Source organism: Panthera leo, chromosome A2 (assembly GCF_018350215.1).
Source record: "Panthera leo isolate Ple1 chromosome A2, P.leo_Ple1_pat1.1, whole genome shotgun sequence".
NCBI classification, from domain to species: domain Eukaryota; kingdom Metazoa; phylum Chordata; class Mammalia; order Carnivora; family Felidae; genus Panthera; species Panthera leo.
The window spans coordinates 59,804,577-59,822,813 of NC_056680.1; the positions used below are offsets into that span (position 1 = coordinate 59,804,577).

An 18,237-nucleotide genomic window follows, 5' to 3' on the forward strand; every position below is an offset into this window, starting at 1 on the left:
TCCGGGGGAATACTTCTGCTTGATGTTTTATTTCACTAAATCACTTTCCACCTCTCTGACCATTGTGTTATTGAGGTCATCTAATGAAGAGCTTTTGTTTGTTTCTGTCTTTTTTTTAAATCCTCTCTTTTAAATTCAGAGATCAAGTTTGTACTTTCTAGAATTTAAAATTGTTTTTTCACTTACGGAAGCACCATTCTTCCACATCTGTTAATTTGCTTGCCCTAGAGTCTTATTCAATTTCCTGTTTTGACTGTTTCCTTAGATTTTTGTGCTTCCATTTGTTGACTCTGATGAATCTCTTTCATGATTGTGACCTTCCTTTCATGAACAGTGATTTTTGGTTGGTTGAGCATCATTTTATTTTAGCTTTCCTCTTACTCTGTGAATCTCTGAATGCGGTCCTTTAGAGGAGGATACTTGTAGTGATTGGGGTTGGGGGGGGTGGTGAGTCAAAATAGGTTACCTGGAAGTATGTGCTAGTAACTGGGCTTATGGGTCTAGAGACTCTTTGTCCATCTTATCATGGCCACTCTGGGCACTGCTTTGCCTTTTTAACCCCAACACACACACACACACACACACACACACACACACACACACACTACTTCTGCTTAGAGCCCAATGGCCAGGTGTCTCGTTGTTGGCAGACAAGGGAAGAGGCCAACTCTTCTGGATGTTCCTGCTCTGCTCTCTGGGCCAAAGCCCTTTCAGTTGTCCCAGGCTCCCTTCTGCTCCCATCATCCTCAGGGCTACCTCTGCTTTGTGCAGTAGACCTTTTGGTTATGGGTCCTTCCTCCAACCTAACTCCTGCTTTACATTATTTAGGGATGCCCTCTTAAGCTGTGTTAAACTATAGATACCTCTTTTTATTTTCCACAACTTGTGTCCATTTTAAAAATCATTTCCTCAATGCTAGAATGAACCCTATGATCCTGGGTTTGACTCAGAAATATGAATATGGACTCACGTTTGTTTTAATATGTATGCAGATAGGTACAACAATAGACATGGGTATGTGTATATTCATGGGTTAGGATCCATACATACATTTCCTAGCTCTCCCACTAACAGAACCTAGAAGCAGTACCATCCCAGTGGCACCTAACACATCTGCCATCTAGGTCTTGATTTCTGATACCATTCTTCAATAAAAGAAGCCAACATTCTTGGGAAAATGGCTCATCTTAGGACTGGGGCAGAGAAAATACAAGATGTACCTGGAGTATCAGATAGTGCCAGAAAGTAAGGAAGTACTAAACAGCATGTGGGTGCATGTCAGAAAGACAACCTTAATGAGCTCCCAATGGCCACAGTGGGAGCAGTGTTAGTGACAAAATAAATATAATAGTATTATGACCTGAAGAATAAAATAAATACCTATGAGTCCAATCATACCATGTAAATAAATGATTTAAGAGGGGGAGAAGGGACCACTGTATCTCAGAGAAAATTTTATGTGCAAAGAATGAAGGAAATATAAAATCACCATTAGAATACCATACTGATCATTGTCACAGGCAAAATCCACTAATGAATTAGTAGGTGGCACTTGAAGGAGAAATAGGATCTTTGCTTGGCCCCAAACTATCTCCCCAAATACTTGTGAATCACTATAGTAGTTTGTAGATGTCCTCAAATCTTTGATACGTTGTTCTCTAGGAGGTGAAGCTGGATTCCCTTGCCTTGAATATGGAATGGGCCTAATGACTCACTAGTAAATAACAGAGTATCGGAAGGGAAACACAGTAAGTTTATAGTGGAGAATCCTGGCAGACACCACCTGAACCAAGGACCAAGGTGAAGGCCACATCTCATCAGCCATGTTGGTATGACAGCTCTCCAGATACCATGTGAAGAGAAAAGCACTATACCTCTGTAGCCTGATTTCCCTCAAAACCGAATAATCTCAGTGTAATCATGAGGAAACACCAGACAAACCCATTTGAGAGACATTGTACAAAATATCTAATCAAGTACTCTTCAAGAGTGTCAAGGTCATGAAAGACAGTGAAAGGTGAGGAACTGCCACATATTGAAAGAAACCAAGGAGACATGATGACTAGCTACATGGGCAGCCTGAATTGACACCCTGGGACAGAAATAGGACACTAGTGAAGAAACTGGAGGCATCTGAATATGTTCTGTCGTTTAGTTAATAAAGTTGTACTAGCCTTAATGTCTCAGTTGATAATTGTCCTGTGGTTATATAAGGTGTTAACATCAGGAGAAGCTGAGTGAAGGGTATATAGGAAAGTATATTAACTTTGGAACTCCTTTGAAGTCTAAAATTAATTCAAAATAAAAAGATTGTCTTTCCCTATCCTTCAGTTTGGTTAGGAAGGATAGTAAAACATTCAGTCCTCCATCTTAATCCAGTAAGTCTTTTTTTTTGTTACTGGAAAATAGTTGGTATATTTGTTATTGGGAAAAAATATACAAAATAATGACAAATTGGGTTTTTTTTATTGTGAATAAGCTAAGTGTCCTTACGAAGATAAAACTCAGTGGATAAGTCAGGATCCTGGCAGGAGAGAGGTGGCACATACAGATGGGAGCTGAGCAGGGTTTAATGAAGAGTTGACCACATTGTGGGCAGGATTATGGGAAACTGCAAAAGGGCAGTGAATCACCCTAGGACTGGCAATAACAGGAAGTGATGATCAGTCTAAGCTGAAAGGGGCAAGAGGATGAGTAGAGGTAGGGATGATTCTCAGAACCTGGGAGAGCTGTAGGAAAGGGCCATCTGGCTGGTGCTGCAGGTCTGTGTGGAGGAGCACAGCCACTGGGGCAGTGGGAAGGGCACAGAGATGCTTATACCCCACCCTCACTCTTGCTGTCCCTCCAGTGACTTTCCATGACTCCCCACTGACCAAAACCAACCAGAAGAAACAGGGCAAGGGAGCTTGTATATGCATCTATATGGGTCAGCCTTCCAGGTACAATCCAGACCCAGAGAGGTGCCCAGAGGATATGTCATCTTCATGGTCTGAATCCGTTAAAGCAACCTGTTACGATGTAGCCAATAAGGAAAGATTTAGAAAATCTAGAACTGAGATAGGACCCCATAGGATTTCACATAGCAATTTATACTTGTAAGACATTAAAAGACATTTTAAAATGTTCAAGTCTGTGTGATCCAAATGAACATTTGGGAAGGGCCTCCCCAAACGTCACCCACTGAGATGAATCTAGGTCAGTCTCCATAATAGATGTCCCAAATTCCCACTGATTTTCTCTTTACATTCTTAGCAAAAAGCCACCGAGCCTGTGCTTGGACTGGCTTTGTCTCTCCAGCTCTTACCCGGACATTTCTGGGACCACCATTCCAGGGTAAAGCAGTATCCATCTACCTTGATGGAGACCTGCTCCCAAGTGCCCCCTCCCTGTGGGTTATCCTGCTAGTCTGGTTCTGCCCTGCTTCCTTCCCTACCTTTTGCTGCCTTGGTCTGTTCCCCACTGGAAAATGGTCCATCCATTCCACATGCTCTGAAATCCTATTTCCTTACCATCTCACCCCTTCTCACAGCTTCTTTCCCTCAGGTCCTCCTCCTTCCTTGTTTGTATGAGTTCTGCAAGCTCCCCAGCCCTCCAGTCCTCCTGCTGCACCTCTTGGCATCACTCCCCATTGAGGACTCCCATCACTCAGCCATTGAGGAAGGAATGCCCTTCTAATTAATACTCAGGGGTCATGGGCCGGTAGCTCCCCCTTATCTGATGAATAAAGGGTTAGAGTTGGTGGATTGATAGGACACAGTAAATGCACTGGTTGAGTCCACCAAGCACCCAGCATAGCATGGAGCAGAGAAGGGAAATGAGCCTGTTGGCCTTACATGTTTGGTGTGTGGCAAGCTGTGTAGCTTCGTTCTGTTCCACCTTAGTCCCTTGTCCCGATGGGTACTCCCAAGGTGCATATTAATCTACCTGTGTGAAGTAAAAGTCACCTGGCTCCATGGCGTGTGCTACACCTGAGGTTTCCATCATGCTGAAAAGAAAAGCCTCCCCTTATTTGAAAATGAAAAGTAATTTTATTTTTTCTTTGGAGTTCAGGAACATAATGAACTAATTACAAAGGAGCTAGAAAAGTATATTTGCTTGAAACCTTTTCTTATCTACATCTTGAATTTTGCAGTAAAATGCTATGAAATTAGAAGCTGACTACCATTTTTTAAAGGAGAAAATTGTATTTCTGATCATGTTTTTTTATCCTAAGAAGGACTTAAACGTTTCTTAAATGGGATGATTTGCAGAAGTGAGATTGAGGAGGTTAGTGGTCAGCTGAGATGTGACTTGCTGTTAGTGGGAAAAGGGATTGCAGGTGCTGAGGAGAACATGGCTGAAGACCTAGCTGAGGATGCAAACCAGCTTCTCAGCAGGGGTCCTCCCCCTGCTGCCCATGGATGAGTTTGAGAGGTGGCTCTGAAATTGTTGGTGACGCTTACCTCTGTGTGTGCTTGAATACTCGAGTATGGGAGAGATGGTTCATGACACCATCTTATTCTCAAAGGGATTTGTGTCTTACCTTCCCATCCCACATCAGTTTTGAAAGTTGGGCAGAATAATTTGTTCTGGTGTTAATGAAATGGTATTTGCTGATTTCTCTCCTGAGAGATTGCCTTTTCCAGGAAGGCTTCACGTGGCTTTTTGACCAGCCAGACTTACCCTTTGCCCTTTTCTTTTCATCCTAGGCCAACACTGGACAAATTGATGACACCCAAGAGCAGCACAGAGTTATCAGCAGTAACCTCGCCCTCATTCAGGTGACTCTCCCCTTTGTCCATTTGATGAATCTCCTTCCTGCTTTGAATCTGCAGTCAGGCCTGCTCCAGGTAGGAAGAGCAAAGACTAAGTGAGCCCTTGTCCCTGTACTCCAGACTGAGCTTTGGGAATGGGCCCCTCGTCCATTCTGTAACCACCAGACCACACTCATATGGCAGCTGGAGGATCAGCCCAACTACAGGCACTGGCACCGGAGTGTAGATGCCTCTTCTTGGAACCCAAGTTCGCTCCAGCTTCTCTACCTCCTTCTTTCCAAGACAGACTTATTGAAAGATTCGCCTATACTTACTTACTCCTGTTTCTCATAGCATGGACAGGGCTAACTGCCTTCTCTTCCCACTGTCTTGACTTAAGCTGTGCTTGCCAAAGTCACTGACATCCTAATTGGTGTACCCTCTGACTGCCTCGTGCATATGATCCTGCTTATAGTTTCTGGAGATTCTTCCTGTCTGGAAGTTCCTCCTTGGCCCCACTCCTGCCTCTCAGCCTGTGCCTTCTCAGCTTTTGCAGGATATCCTCCAACCCCCACACCTTTGTCCCTTAAATGTTTCATGCTTGTTCAAACTTGAACCTCCTTCTAATAGACCCTAGTTGGGCTAAGTTTTTATCTGAGGAGTCTCAGAGTATTACAAAATCAGGAAGCCTAGGGCAGGGGGAGACTGGGAAGAGATTGGCTCAGGACAAGAGAGGAAGTAGTTTGATCCAGAACCTTCTGGGCTTCTTTGGCTGGGGGCAGCCTGAGGCTGCACAAAGCACCTGGACTCTAAGATCAGACAGGCTGGTGTTAAGGCTGTCATTTATCAACAGGTTGGCCTTGGGCAGACCACACAAGACTTGCTTAGCTATATCTCCCTGTCCATCAGAGTAGGTGGCTATCCACTTTACCTCTCACCTGGGTTCTAGAGCCACTGTTTCTGGCTGTCTACGGGGCATCTCCATCTGCCCCTCCCCGAAGCATCCCTGAAACACCTTAGCCAGATCTGGCGTCATCACCTTATCTCCTCACACTTACCTCTTGTGAAGTCCCCAATCCCTAAGAGTTTGATGGTTGAAAGTTCATTTTGGGGGTAGACCCTTGGGCAAATCACCTCACCTTATCTGTAAGATGGTCTGTTGTGAGGTTTCAATCATGTAAGGCCATGGCACCTGGCCACATGTGGTAAACTCCCAATCATAGTAGCTGTGCCTAGTGAGGAGTCTTCCCATTAATCAAGCCTGAGACCGAGTCTCTCTCAGCATCTCTGCTCCTCAACCTTATGACCACTCGCGGAAGAGTCTGCCTCTGAGCTGTACTTGAATCCAGCCCTGCTTCTTTTCTTCCTTGCCTTGGCCTCTTGGTCTCCTGCATCACTGACATCAAACCTCTTCATTGCCCCAGGTTCCTTCCCCTCTGGCTCCCCTCTGCTTGGACACCTGAGTGACCTTTTCTAAATCCTAGAGCTGATCAAACTGCCTCCTCCTGAAGCTCCTTTGTTGGTTCTACTTGTCAAAGTGTAGGCCTGGCCCAAAGGTACTCCTGGTCTGGTCCTGTCCCTTCCACAGCTTCATGTCCCCCACACCTGCTGCCTTTGTGTGTGTGGTTGCCTCTCCTTGGAATGTCCTGTCTCTTCTTGTTCTTCCGGCAATGAAGTTCCAATCAGGTCTCAGTTCCAGCCCGACACCAGGTACTCTTTGGGGCCTTGCACATGCAGCTGCAGCTGACCTGGTTGCAATTCTGTGTGTAGATGTCTGCCTTCTCCACTTGAGCCGAGTCACCTGTGCCGGGACCATGGCCTATGGCTGAAGAGCTTTGGAGATTAAATGAGATGCTCGTGATACCCTTAACAGAGAGGCTGGCAAGGGGCAAGTAATAAGTGCCTGAGCTACAAGTTTCCAAATCCTTGTCCATATGTATGCACATTTCCACATGATCGATTCTCAACCAACATTCATTAAGTCCTGACCTGGGCCAGACACTGGCTTGGCACATTCTGGTTCATAGCATGGATATAAGTTTGTCTCTTCTGTTTGTTAAGGAGCTTAACATTGAGTCACACATGGTCCAATAAATTTCATAATTGAACTTTTAGTATTCTATCACAAATATACCCAAATTTCACAATATCACAAATATTGTGATATTCTATCACAAATATACCCAACAGTAATATTTAAAATATACCCAAGAGTGATTTTTAACAACTGGTAGGGCCCAGGAATTCAACTAGTAAGACTGAAGTGCAGCCACTAAGAGCTGGTCCAACAGGGCCGTTGCAAACTGTCCAAATTCAGCCCTATCCCACCTCATTCGACCTTCATCACATGGGTGCACATAAAATTGTTTGTAGGCTTCTGCTCAATAAATTACACCACAATGACATTATTCTCTTTTTGCACGAATTTCTGAAGATAACTTCCCACAAGTTCACAAGGTATGAACAATTTAAAGATCTAGATTTTTCCAAAAAGGATTATAAAATATTTCAATGCTTAGTATTAAGTAATAGCACCAATGTTAATGTTTTAATTATTAGTTTCTCCATAACCTCACCAGCATTGAAAGTATTCTTCTAAACTACTTTGTATTTCCCATATAGGTGTATGTGGCCATAGACAATATATGCTATGACTTTCTGTGTTTTTTTTTAAATATTGTTTTATTTAAGTAATGTCTACACCCAACCTGGGGCTTAAACTCACGACCCCAAGGTCAAGAATCACATGCTCTTCCAACTGAGCCAGACAGGTGTCCCTGTCTTTCTGTGTTTTTTTAAGCACAAAAAGTATTATGCTGTACATATAATTCTGTAACTTGTACTTTTAAGAATGGCTTAATGAATGAAAATCACTTAGAATAGCAGATAGCACTTGGGAAATGTCAGCTCCAGTCATTATTCTCATTATTACGTGGTTCTTTGTTCACATGTGCAAATGTTGTACTGAGAAAATGCTAGATCATAAGTATATGGGTAAATTGTAGCCAAGTTTCCTCCCAGAATTCCTGTACCAATTTTACCACCATCTGTATGTAAGAGAATCATTTTCCCACATATTTGTCAATGTGTATTTTATATTATCAACCTTTTAAATTTTTAAAAATTTATCTAATGTTTATTTATTTCTGAGGGAGAGAGAGAGAGAGCAGGGGAGGGGCAGAGAGGGAGGGAGAGAAAGAATCCCAAGCAGGCTCCGCATAGATGGCACAGAGCCCACTGCAGGACTCAAACCCATGAACCTTGAGATCATGAACTGAGCTGAAAGCAAGAGTCAGATGCTTAATCGACTAAGCCACCCAGGTGCCCCTAAACCTTTTAAATTTTAATTTTACCTAGTCTGGGGGATAAATATAGTGTACCCATGCACTCATTGATTGATTCATTCATTGGATAAGCACAGACAAGGGCTTAGCACCTGCTGAGTTCCCCACCCCCCCCCACCCCCTGCCAAAACTGAGAGGGCACTGACCTTTTCATAAAGGAACACCAACATCAATTACAAAGAAATAAGATACCTACTTTCAAATTGGGATTAATTTTTTTTTTCCTATTACTTGGGAAGCTGGTCACATTTTTATTTGCTTTTTAGCCATTTGTATTTCCTTTTTGTATCTTGTCAATTTATTCCCCTTGTACATTTTTCTGTTGGGTTATCTTTTTTAAAAAGTTGGCGTTGCTTGGGGTGCCTGGTGGATGAGTCTGTTAAACATCTGACTTTGTCTCAGGTCATGATCTTGTAGTTCATGAGTTCAAGCCCCACATTGGGCTCTGTGCTGACAGCTCAGAGCCTGGAGCCTGCTTCAGATTCTGTGTCTCCCTCTCTCTCTGCTCTTCTCCTGCTCATGTTCTGTCTCTCTCCCCTTCAAAAATAAATAAACATTAAAAAAACACAAAAGTTGGCATTGCTTTGTAAAATGGACTTCATGATTTTGATCACTAACCCTTTATTACTTATAAATGGAGATATTTTCTCCTGCTCAGTTTCTGTCTTTGAAGTTTGTGGTATCACATAGAAGTCATACTTGGATTTATATACAGCTTATTTCATTTTTCTTCATAGATTTTACATATCTTCAGGAGTCTTTCTCTAATCCAAAATCTGAAACACATTATCCTATATTTTTTTCTTTTCATACATTAGGTTTTATGTTTAGTGGGGTGTGTGTATGAATGGTATAATGTAGGAATCCTTTTTTTCCCCTACATATCCACTTTTCCTTACCCCGTTTATTCAGTACCCACCCATTCCATACTGATTAGAAGTTCCACCTTTATCATATTAAATTTCCATATATACATTTTCATCTATTCTTGATGGTGTTCCTGGACTCCAGTCTGTCCTGCTGATCTATTTGTCTATTTTTGTGCCAGTACCACCCTGTTTTAATTACAGTAGCCTTAAAACTAAATATTGATAATGAATGTGCCAAACTCCCTCTTGATCTTTTTTCTCAAGGTGTCTTGGCTGTTCTTGCACATACTCATCTTTGTGGAACTTAAGTTGTCAAGTGCTATGAAAAGTCTTATTGGGACTTTCACTGGAATCACGTGGGTTAACTTGGGGAACATTTTCATCCGTATATATGGTAGAGTTCTTTGTTTTTTTAGGGTTCTTTAATAATACAGCATGTTTCCATTGAGACATTTGAATTAGTTGATCCTTGAACAATATGGGTTTGAACTGCATGGGTCCACTTATAGGCAGATTTGTTTTCATAAATACAGTACTGTAAATGTATGATTTCTTATGATGTTCTTAATTTTATTTAGCTTACTTTATTAGAATACAGTATATAATATAGCATACAAAATATGTGTGAATCAAGTTTGTGTCATGGGTAATGCTTCTGATCAGCAGTAGGCTGTTAGTAGTGAAGTTTTGAGGGAGTGACAAGTTATACACAGGTTTTCAACTTTACACAGTGTCGGTGCCCCTAATGCCAATGTTGGTCAAGGGTCAACTGTACTGATAACATGCCAGTATTGATACTGAGATCTGGGCACCTCATGGTACTGGCCTGCATGAGCAGCAGAGGTGTGACGCCACTGAGATGAGATGGGAATTGCAGCCGGGATGGGGGAGAATGGAGAGAAAGAGGGCCACCAGCATGAAGGGCAATTGCCAAGGAAGGAAAGTCTGGGAGAGAGACAGAGTGTGCACAGAGACTTCCAAGGCATAGCTGTGGATCGTGGAAGTTTCCACATTGCAGGAGAAGTTGCATGTCTGAGCAGCTGGGGGTTATAGAGCACTTTTGCCCAGACCAGTGAGAGGAGCCATGAGCAAGAGACTGGTGGCCCTTGGCCAAAGGCTGAGTAGGAGGTGAAGATTTCATGACGGAAAATGGCATCAAACAAGTTGCAGAACAAGAAAACAATAGTTTTCAAGGGAGTTGGATTAAAGCGAGGTGTTTGTTTTTTCCAGGTCGGAAGGGCTGTTGGCAAATTTTAGGGTGAGGGAAGGAGGTTAGGTAACCTCAAGGTCAGAGAGGAGGCAGAGGCAAAGGCAGGGAGGAACAATGATGGTCAGAGACACCTTTCCTCATGTTTCTGATTTCTGCCCTGACAGGTGCAGGCCACCGTTGTGGGGTTCCTGGCTGCTGTGGCCGCCCTGCTGCTGGGTGCTATGTCTAGGGAGGAGTTGGACTTTGTGAAGGTGGAGTTGCTGTGTGCCAGCAGTGTCATCACCGCCTTTCTTGCTGCATTTGCCTTAGGTGAGCTGTGCCCCCACCCCAGTTACCACCCCCTCCTAGCTCTCTCTGTCCTCCATTCTTCAGTACTTTGCTCTCAACTCTTTGTGTTTCAGTTTCTTGAGATGTGGAAAATGGGTGCACTAATGGTGGGGCCTCACATGTCCTGCCAGAGGATGGGGGAGAGCCTATTAGTTAAGTCTCCAAGCCCCACCTTATGGATGGGCAAGGAGGACAATGAGTCCTTTCTTAGGCAATGTATGTGTCCAGGAGTGAGCTGCTGACTCCATTTCTCTTCCCTCTGCTTGTTCAGAGAACTGGCCTTTGCTCAGTTGACACATTCATCTGCTCATCCGTCCTCCATCCATTCAATGTTACTTGAGCACAGCTTGTGAATGGGCCTGTGGAAGATTCTGGCATCTGCAGTCCTGTAGGGAACAAGACTCTAGCATTAGCTTCAATTTCATCTCTGCAGAGAGGTCTTTTCTGACTCACTCAAGTTCTGCCCTCTGCCCTTCTCCCCAGCTGCCGACATGCTCTTCTGCACTATGCACCTGTTTTCCTTATTGAGCACTTACAAACATCTGCAATTGTTCATTTTCTTCATTCTTTTCTGTCTCACCCCTTTGCTAGAATGTCAGCTCCTCAGAGAGGTGCCCTGTTAGAATAGGGCTTCTCCTATTCTGCTCCTGTCACACCACCTGCCATGTATCAGATGTTTCCTCCATGTCTGCAGAAGGCGGAACACACAAGGAGTGACAAACAACCCTGTCTTCAGGGAGCTCACTCATTTCAGGGGCAACCATGGTTGCCGTGCAATTACCATGGAATGTCCCCCCATTCGCTCCTTACTCAGTACTTACTGAGTGTCTATTGTGTGCCAGGCACTGGTGCAGTGGAGGGGATGCACTGGTGAGTAACTGCACTGTTTTGTGATGTGTATGTTCTGGTTTGGGGTGAGACATCAGTATGCAAGCACATAGCAAATTTCAGCTAAGTGCAAGTGTCTCCTTTTTGAAGCCTCTCTGATCAGCTCTCTAGCATCACACCCCCATTCATAGTCCTGCTTTATTTTCATGTCCTGTTTTTTACTTCAAATGCTTGTTCACTTACTTGTGTGCTGTCTCTCCCTCCACCCAACAAGCATTTACTGTATGAGTCCAGAGCCTGATGGCTATTTTCAACACCTAAAATAGGCATATTACCAGCTGCCAAATGTTTGCTGAATGAGCGGACTTCATTTTGGTTCTCTTCTGGACTGCATGTCTGAGTGTCTCTCGCAAACAATGTGCACATATAAGAAAGAATAAGTGCTAACTGTGAATCGGATTTGCATTTACCCTTCTGTTCTCCATCTGACTGCTCATGAAACACCTTTGAGCTCAGCTCTCTGTAAGGATAATGTGGCAGGTTATTTAGTGGTTTCTCTTCATTCCTGTGCTAGTGTATGTAATCGGGATGGAGGGTAAGAGTGCAGAAACCCAGAAGCAAATTCATAAATTACACTTCCCTGGGCAGACTGCTCCTGGTCATGTACCTGTGCCTGTGCACATGGGGCAGGGGCTAGGGTGCCATCACTCAGTCTGTCCAAGGGAAGAGAAGAATGAGTATGCCACACCTTGTGGAGAAATAGAGCCCAAGAGATACTTGATATGAAGTCTCCTCTGAAAACAACACAATCAAATGATTCCAGAGGCCAGCCCTGTTCCTGTGGAGTCTTGTAGAGAATGCCATTCCTAGCTCCCTATTTTCCAGATGAGGAAAGTGAAGCATAGATGAGGGGTGAAGTTCAGCAGCATGGACATAAACTGGGTTGTCCAAAGATGTGTAGAAGTTGAGGAGCATGGCTGGTGGCTCATAGTGTGACCTCAGCATGACTGCTGTAAAGCCAGGTGGTGGTGGTGGTTTTTAATAAGTGCTCTCAAACTGGTGGTTTCTATGTAGTCCCTGTTTTTCACCAGACCACCAGCCACACAGACTCAACCTCACTTAGAACTGGCATTTCAAAAGAGATAAAGTAGCTATGATCTGGTCACAAAATAGGGCACAAACTGGCCAGTGGCAGCAGTGTTAGTAGGCCTTGAGGTGATAATTCTAATTATATTTAGAGTTACAGAGTAGTGAGTAAAGTATTTAAACACCAAGAGCCAAGATACAATGTGTCTTTTAAAAAATGTTTATTTATTTATTTTGAGAGAAAGAAAGAGTCAGTGGTGCGAGCTTAAGCAGGGGAGGGGTAGAGAGAGAGGGAGAGAGAGAATCCCAGTCAGGCTCCGTGCTGTCATCACAGAGCCTGACATGGGGCTCGACCCCACAAACCATGAGATCATGACCTGCGTCAAAACCAAGAGTTGGACGCTTAACTGACGGAGCCACCCGGGAACCCCCAATGCTGTTGGATTAAGTCCTAGGCAGTAGATGAGGGCTGGAAGATTGCATGTGACAGTCATCTCAGAACACAGTCAGAACACAAAATAGGACCCAGGGAGGTATAGTGGCCATGAGAATGTGTCTCTTGGGTTTCCAGTGCTACACCCAAAAATTTACCCCCACTCCCCGCTGTTAGAGGTTACCTGCTGCCTTCGCCCAATGGTGGCCCTGCCAGGATCCTGAGATGGGTCTGTTCCCCAGAGATGTGGACCCGCTGACAATGCTGTGCTGTAGTCTGCATGTGCTTCCCCTGCTTTCCTTCCTGTCTTCCACTGAGGGTGGCCTACATGCCATCTCATGACTCTCCCAATACCCCTGGGGCCCCCCATTCCTCCTCACAGGCCTTGTCCCTAACAAACCTCTCATGTGGCTAATCCCACTGGGGCACCTGTGTCCCCAGGGACCCCGACAGACACAAGATGCTGTGCTCTGCCCCTGGGGCTCTATTGCTCACAGTGGTTTTGGAGTCCTCTTCCTGTCAGGGAGCAGCTGTGAGCTTCACATCTGTAGTTTCTGGTTTGGGAGCCCAGGAGCTACCTCCCTGCTGTCTCCTCCATGGGTTTGAGTGTATCATCAAAGCTTCCAGGCTGCTTCTTAACATCACGCCTGCAAGTGACAGGGTCCACCCTACTGCAGCCTTCTCAGGCTTCAGAATAGTGGGGAAACTGAGTGTTAGGGCAGCCTGGCTCAGGTGAGGGCTGTGTGGATACAGGAAAGTTACTGAGCAGCCTCCTGACCACTTTCTCATCCTGTGCTTTGAGTTTCCTCTGCCACCTCCCTGCAGGAATGCTGATGGTCTGCATAGTAATTGGTGCTCAGAAGCTTGGGATCAATCCAGACAACAACATTGCCATGCCCATTGCTGCCAGCCTGGGAGACCTCATCACGTTGTCCATCCTGGCCTTTGTTAGCAGCTTCTTCTATAAACACAAAGGTAAGAGGTACCCCTTGAGGTGGGGCACACGAACAAGGCTGGGTCCAATGTCGGCAAACAGCAAGCTCTCCCATCCACTCAGGTCAGCAGATAAGTTCAGTCTCCACCTTAGGGCAGGGGTGTGCAAGGAGACCAGGGAGGGCCAGAGGATGGCCTGGCCACTTCAGTGTGCCCTCATAGGTTAACAGACCCTCCATGGGTAAGGCATGTGTCACACTGGCCATGTACAAACCAGCTGGGAAGGGACTCCCAAGGAGGCATGTCATAGCTATGGGCAGCAGCATATGCTCTCCCTGCTGGTGTGAGGCAGAAGAAGCCCAGGTCTCCTCAGAAGGTGCCCAGTGCCCTGGTCATCAGCCAAGAGAGGCGTTCACACCTCTTGTATGACAGACCCTTGTGGCCAGAAGCTCTGACTCCACCAGGGGTCTCCCTAGATCTGCCCTGGGAGCACACTGAACATGTTGCTGTCCTGGGCATTGTGGACAGGTAGCATCTCCCTTTCCCAGATGGTTCTCACCTGCTGACTACTCCCCTCTGAGCATCACAGTTTTTGCTTTCCACCTAAGCTGGCTGCCCACAGTTGTTTGGATCTAGTAAGTGTTGATTCTCTGCATGGTCATAACCCCAAGTACCTGGGGGCAGGTGGCATCAGTGAGTGGAGTGGACAGTGAAGAAGATGGTGGACAGCAGTAGGGCATGTGGTGACACTTATTTGGAGGAAATACCTAGACACAGGCACAGACACAGCGAAGCTCTGGCTTATCGTTGCCCTGTGGGAACTCAGACTCTGGACCAAGAGAAGTCACCCAGCACTTACATGCTGGCAGCTGAAGCAGACTGACAGAATACCTGTGATTTAGTGTGTCTGGGCATTGAGACCCTCTCCCTCTCAGTTCTGGGACCAGCTCCTTGTCACCCCAGGAACTGCCTTCCACCAATACTATTTGATGGTTGGGAGATCCTCAAAGTTCCTGTAAGTGGCAATGAAGATCTAATGATAAGATGACCTAATTTTATTTTTAAACCATAGTGAATTTAAAACAAGATTTGTGTGTGGGTTGGTTAATCGCGTTTTACTTATAAAACAAATTTGGGTCACTGGTATTTCCAGACCCTTCTTCTCTGCCCTAATGTGCATGTTGCAACACACAACTTAGTAGCTGTTGAATCATTGTTGGGTTGTCCATCCCTCAAATTAGACTGTGAATTTATCTTGGGTGCACTTACAGTTTCACTGGGCCTGGCACATATGAGATAAATCTTCACTGATGAAGAATGAGCTGCTGACTGGGTCACCTGTCAATGTAGTTGGGAGGACAAGCCATGTGTGGGGGAAGTATTCATCATGGTGGTGGGAAAATATGAGGTGGAGCCTCTGCCAGAGCTCCTGAATCATTCTAGAAAAATCAGACTGAAAAATGTCCTAAAAGCAGCACTCCTGTAGGCTGCTGCTTCCTAGAGCTTTTGAGACTTGCTTAGAGCTTCCTGGGCCTGTCTCCCACCTCCTGGGATGGCGAAGAGGCTGGCCCCTTCCATGATGAGTTACTTTTTCTGTAGTCCAAGTTGAGCACCTATGGCCTGTGCTTCCATGTAGCTGCCCAAGGAGACGGGCCTCCCTATGGCAAAGGAATTAACCATGATTGTTTAGTGCAGAGAAAGACAAGAGGGGAGGGGTCCTCCTAATGATGCTGCTCAGAGAAATGGGATGTGGGGCACAGACCTACGTGCACACCTCTGCGTGCTGGGGTCCACTTGGCAGAGGACTGTGCACCACCTGAGCCTGTCCTTTAGAGGTGGGGCTGGGGGTGAGAGGATAGCTCTAGAGAAAGCTGGTGTCTTGTTTGGAGTGATTGGGAGGGTGACACACAAAATATAAGGGAAGAAGGGAGTGAGTGAGAATGGTGGTATGTGGGGCCCTGACCTGGCTCCAGGAACAGTCAGGTGTCCCAGAACCGTCAGAGTTCTGCTGGCTCCAACCAGCAGAGAAGATGACACAGGGGCATAAGTAGCTGCAAAGCTGGGTGTGGTCTGAGCCCTGAGAGACCCATAAATGCTGGGGAGGCCACCTTAGGCTGGCCTCAGCCAGGTGCAGATTGACATCATTAACCAACTCTGGCTGTAGCCCTGATGTCTGCATGCTGGCTCGGGTGCTGGTGGGCCACCTCTTCATGCTGTAGTCTCTCCTATGCCCATCTGAGGGGGAATGGAGAACATGACGTGCTGGCCTGTGGACACAATCCCATAAATGTAACCATTAATAATAATAATAAGGTTGAGGTGGAAGGAGATGGGAGAGGTTATGTATGTCAGGAAAATAGCAAAAAAGAGAAGTAAAGGGGCTTGTGACAGGAATTGAGGATAAAGAGGAGCTTTTCCAGTTTCTTAATAAGATGGAAAAAATCTTTAGAAGTATGGTAGGTTGTCCACCCTACCGGAGACAGAAGCGTCTCCTCAGCTCCAAGCTCACCTCTAATCATTGCAGCCCAGACTGTGGCCCCACAGTCCATGCTCATGTGCCCTGGCACTCACACTGTCTGTCTGTCTGTCTCTCTCTCTCTCTCTCTCTCTCTCTCTCTCTCTCTCTCTCTCCTCCCAGATAATCGATACCTGACGCTGCTGGTCTGTATCAGCTTCATGGCCCTGATCCCCTTGTGGGTCCTCATTGTCAAGCAGAACCCGCCCATCATGAGGATCCTGAAGTTAGGGTGGTTCCCAGTCATTCTAGCGATGGTCATCAGCAGGTGCACATGAGTGAGGGCTGCCACCACCCCTTTGCTCCATGCCACCCCTGTCTGGCCTCTGCAGACAGGGAGAGTGGCCTGAGGCCACCAAGCCTCCAGGGTGAGGATGTAAATCATGTGGGTTTAAATCATTTTCTGGCTGATCATGGTTGGAGGGAATCATTGCTGTGGACTCCTTCACTAAGTCCCCGGTGCCGGTTGTTGAGTCATACCTCTTTGTTCTTCATCTCTTTCCCCCTCACCAAGAACCTTAGGCCTTATTTATTCTGAGAGGCAGTCCTGTTTACCACTGCAGGAGTATCAGAGCCAGGAAGAACTGAACCTGGAAACATCAGATGAACACACTGATGCCAGGACCTCTTGTCCCCTCGTGGCACTGCAGGACACCTGTCACCCCCATCCCTGCTGCCAGAGTTCCCCTGCTTGGGCTTCAGGGGGTCCCTCACCTGGCCCCACAGTGATGGCTCTGTGAATACCATTTCCACAGCATGGCTGCTGGTGCGACCTAGTGGGGCTGAGGGATTCGTCCCCCTGGGCCCTTGGGCCTTCAGCTGAGCTCAGGTGTTCCACCCTTGAACCTCACTCTCCAGAGCCCTTTCTGTTAATAGACCTGGATGAGCACCACCCCAGTGCTTTCTGGGGTGCTTTCCTAACGTTGACTCTTAGGGAGAAGTGGTTGTGGTCCAGGTGTCTTTGATTCCAGAAAGCTCCTGGGCTCCTTTTACAAACTGATCCAACCTCGCCAGGACTGTAGGAGCAGGACAGTCTTTGCTAAACTCCAGGGGCTGGTAGGAGCAAGGTCTTATTGCGACATCTCTAAGAACAAGGAGCAGAAGTGGATTCTCATGTAGGTTCCATTTACTGCTCAGGAAAGTAGCAGTTCAGCTGTGGTACATGAGCTGTCACATGGGAGAGTCCAGCCAGCTATGTGACCTCAGAGAGTTTGTAACTTGTTTTTAATGGGCTAACATTATCTGATGGGCCTTCTGGAACAGCTGAGGCTCAGAATAGAGGCGGAGAATCATGTGCATGGTGGAGAGGACACTGTGGATACCAGCCTGTCTATATCAGATATTTTGTGTAGGGGTCAGGAAAGTGTTTGCTACACTGAGAAAGGAAACTGGTAAGACATTTTGAAAAATTTTTTATTTTAATATTTGTTTATTTTTGTGAGAGAGAGAGAGAGAAAGAGGGCCAGCGAGCATGACTGGGGGAGGGGCAGAGGGAGAGAGAGAAAATCCTAAACAGGCTCCGGGCTCTGAGCTGTCAGCATATAGCCCAATGTGGGGCTCGAACTCCAGAATAATGAGATCACGACCTGAGCTGAAGTCAGACTCTCAACCGACTGAGCCACCCAGGTGCCTCTGATAAGACATTTTGTATAGAGGTATACCAGGTCCCCTACAAGGATAAACTAATCATTTTCCCTCTGCTCTCTCCCCAGTTTTGGAGGGCTCATCTTGAACAAAACCATTTCTAAACAGCAATTCCAAGGCATGGCCATATTTACTCCCATCATATGTGGTAGGTATTGGCAGTCACCATCACCTGGGACCCCTGGGCTGTGTTAGCCCCCAGGGCTTGCGCAGTGGGACCTGAAAAGCAGTGACTTCAGAGCTCCAGCCCCAGGCCCTCAAAGGCAGAATCTGGAAACTGAGCCATGGCTGTGTTTCTGCTGGGCAGAGACTACC

The 18,237-nt window shown here is 46.0% G+C and overlaps 1 protein-coding gene across 1 annotated transcript in view; it reads left to right on the plus strand.

Moving 5' to 3' along the window:
* The window catches only part of SLC41A3 (solute carrier family 41 member 3), a 60,211-nt gene that overhangs the window by 21,330 nt on the left and 20,644 nt on the right, over positions 1–18,237 (plus strand). The window contains exons 3-7 of the mRNA XM_042927324.1: positions 4,689–4,760; positions 10,321–10,465; positions 13,656–13,805; positions 16,402–16,546; positions 17,991–18,070. Coding sequence (XP_042783258.1) covers positions 4,689–4,760; positions 10,321–10,465; positions 13,656–13,805; positions 16,402–16,546; positions 17,991–18,070 — 592 coding nt within the window. The remainder of the gene's footprint in view (positions 1–4,688; positions 4,761–10,320; positions 10,466–13,655; positions 13,806–16,401; positions 16,547–17,990; positions 18,071–18,237) is intronic.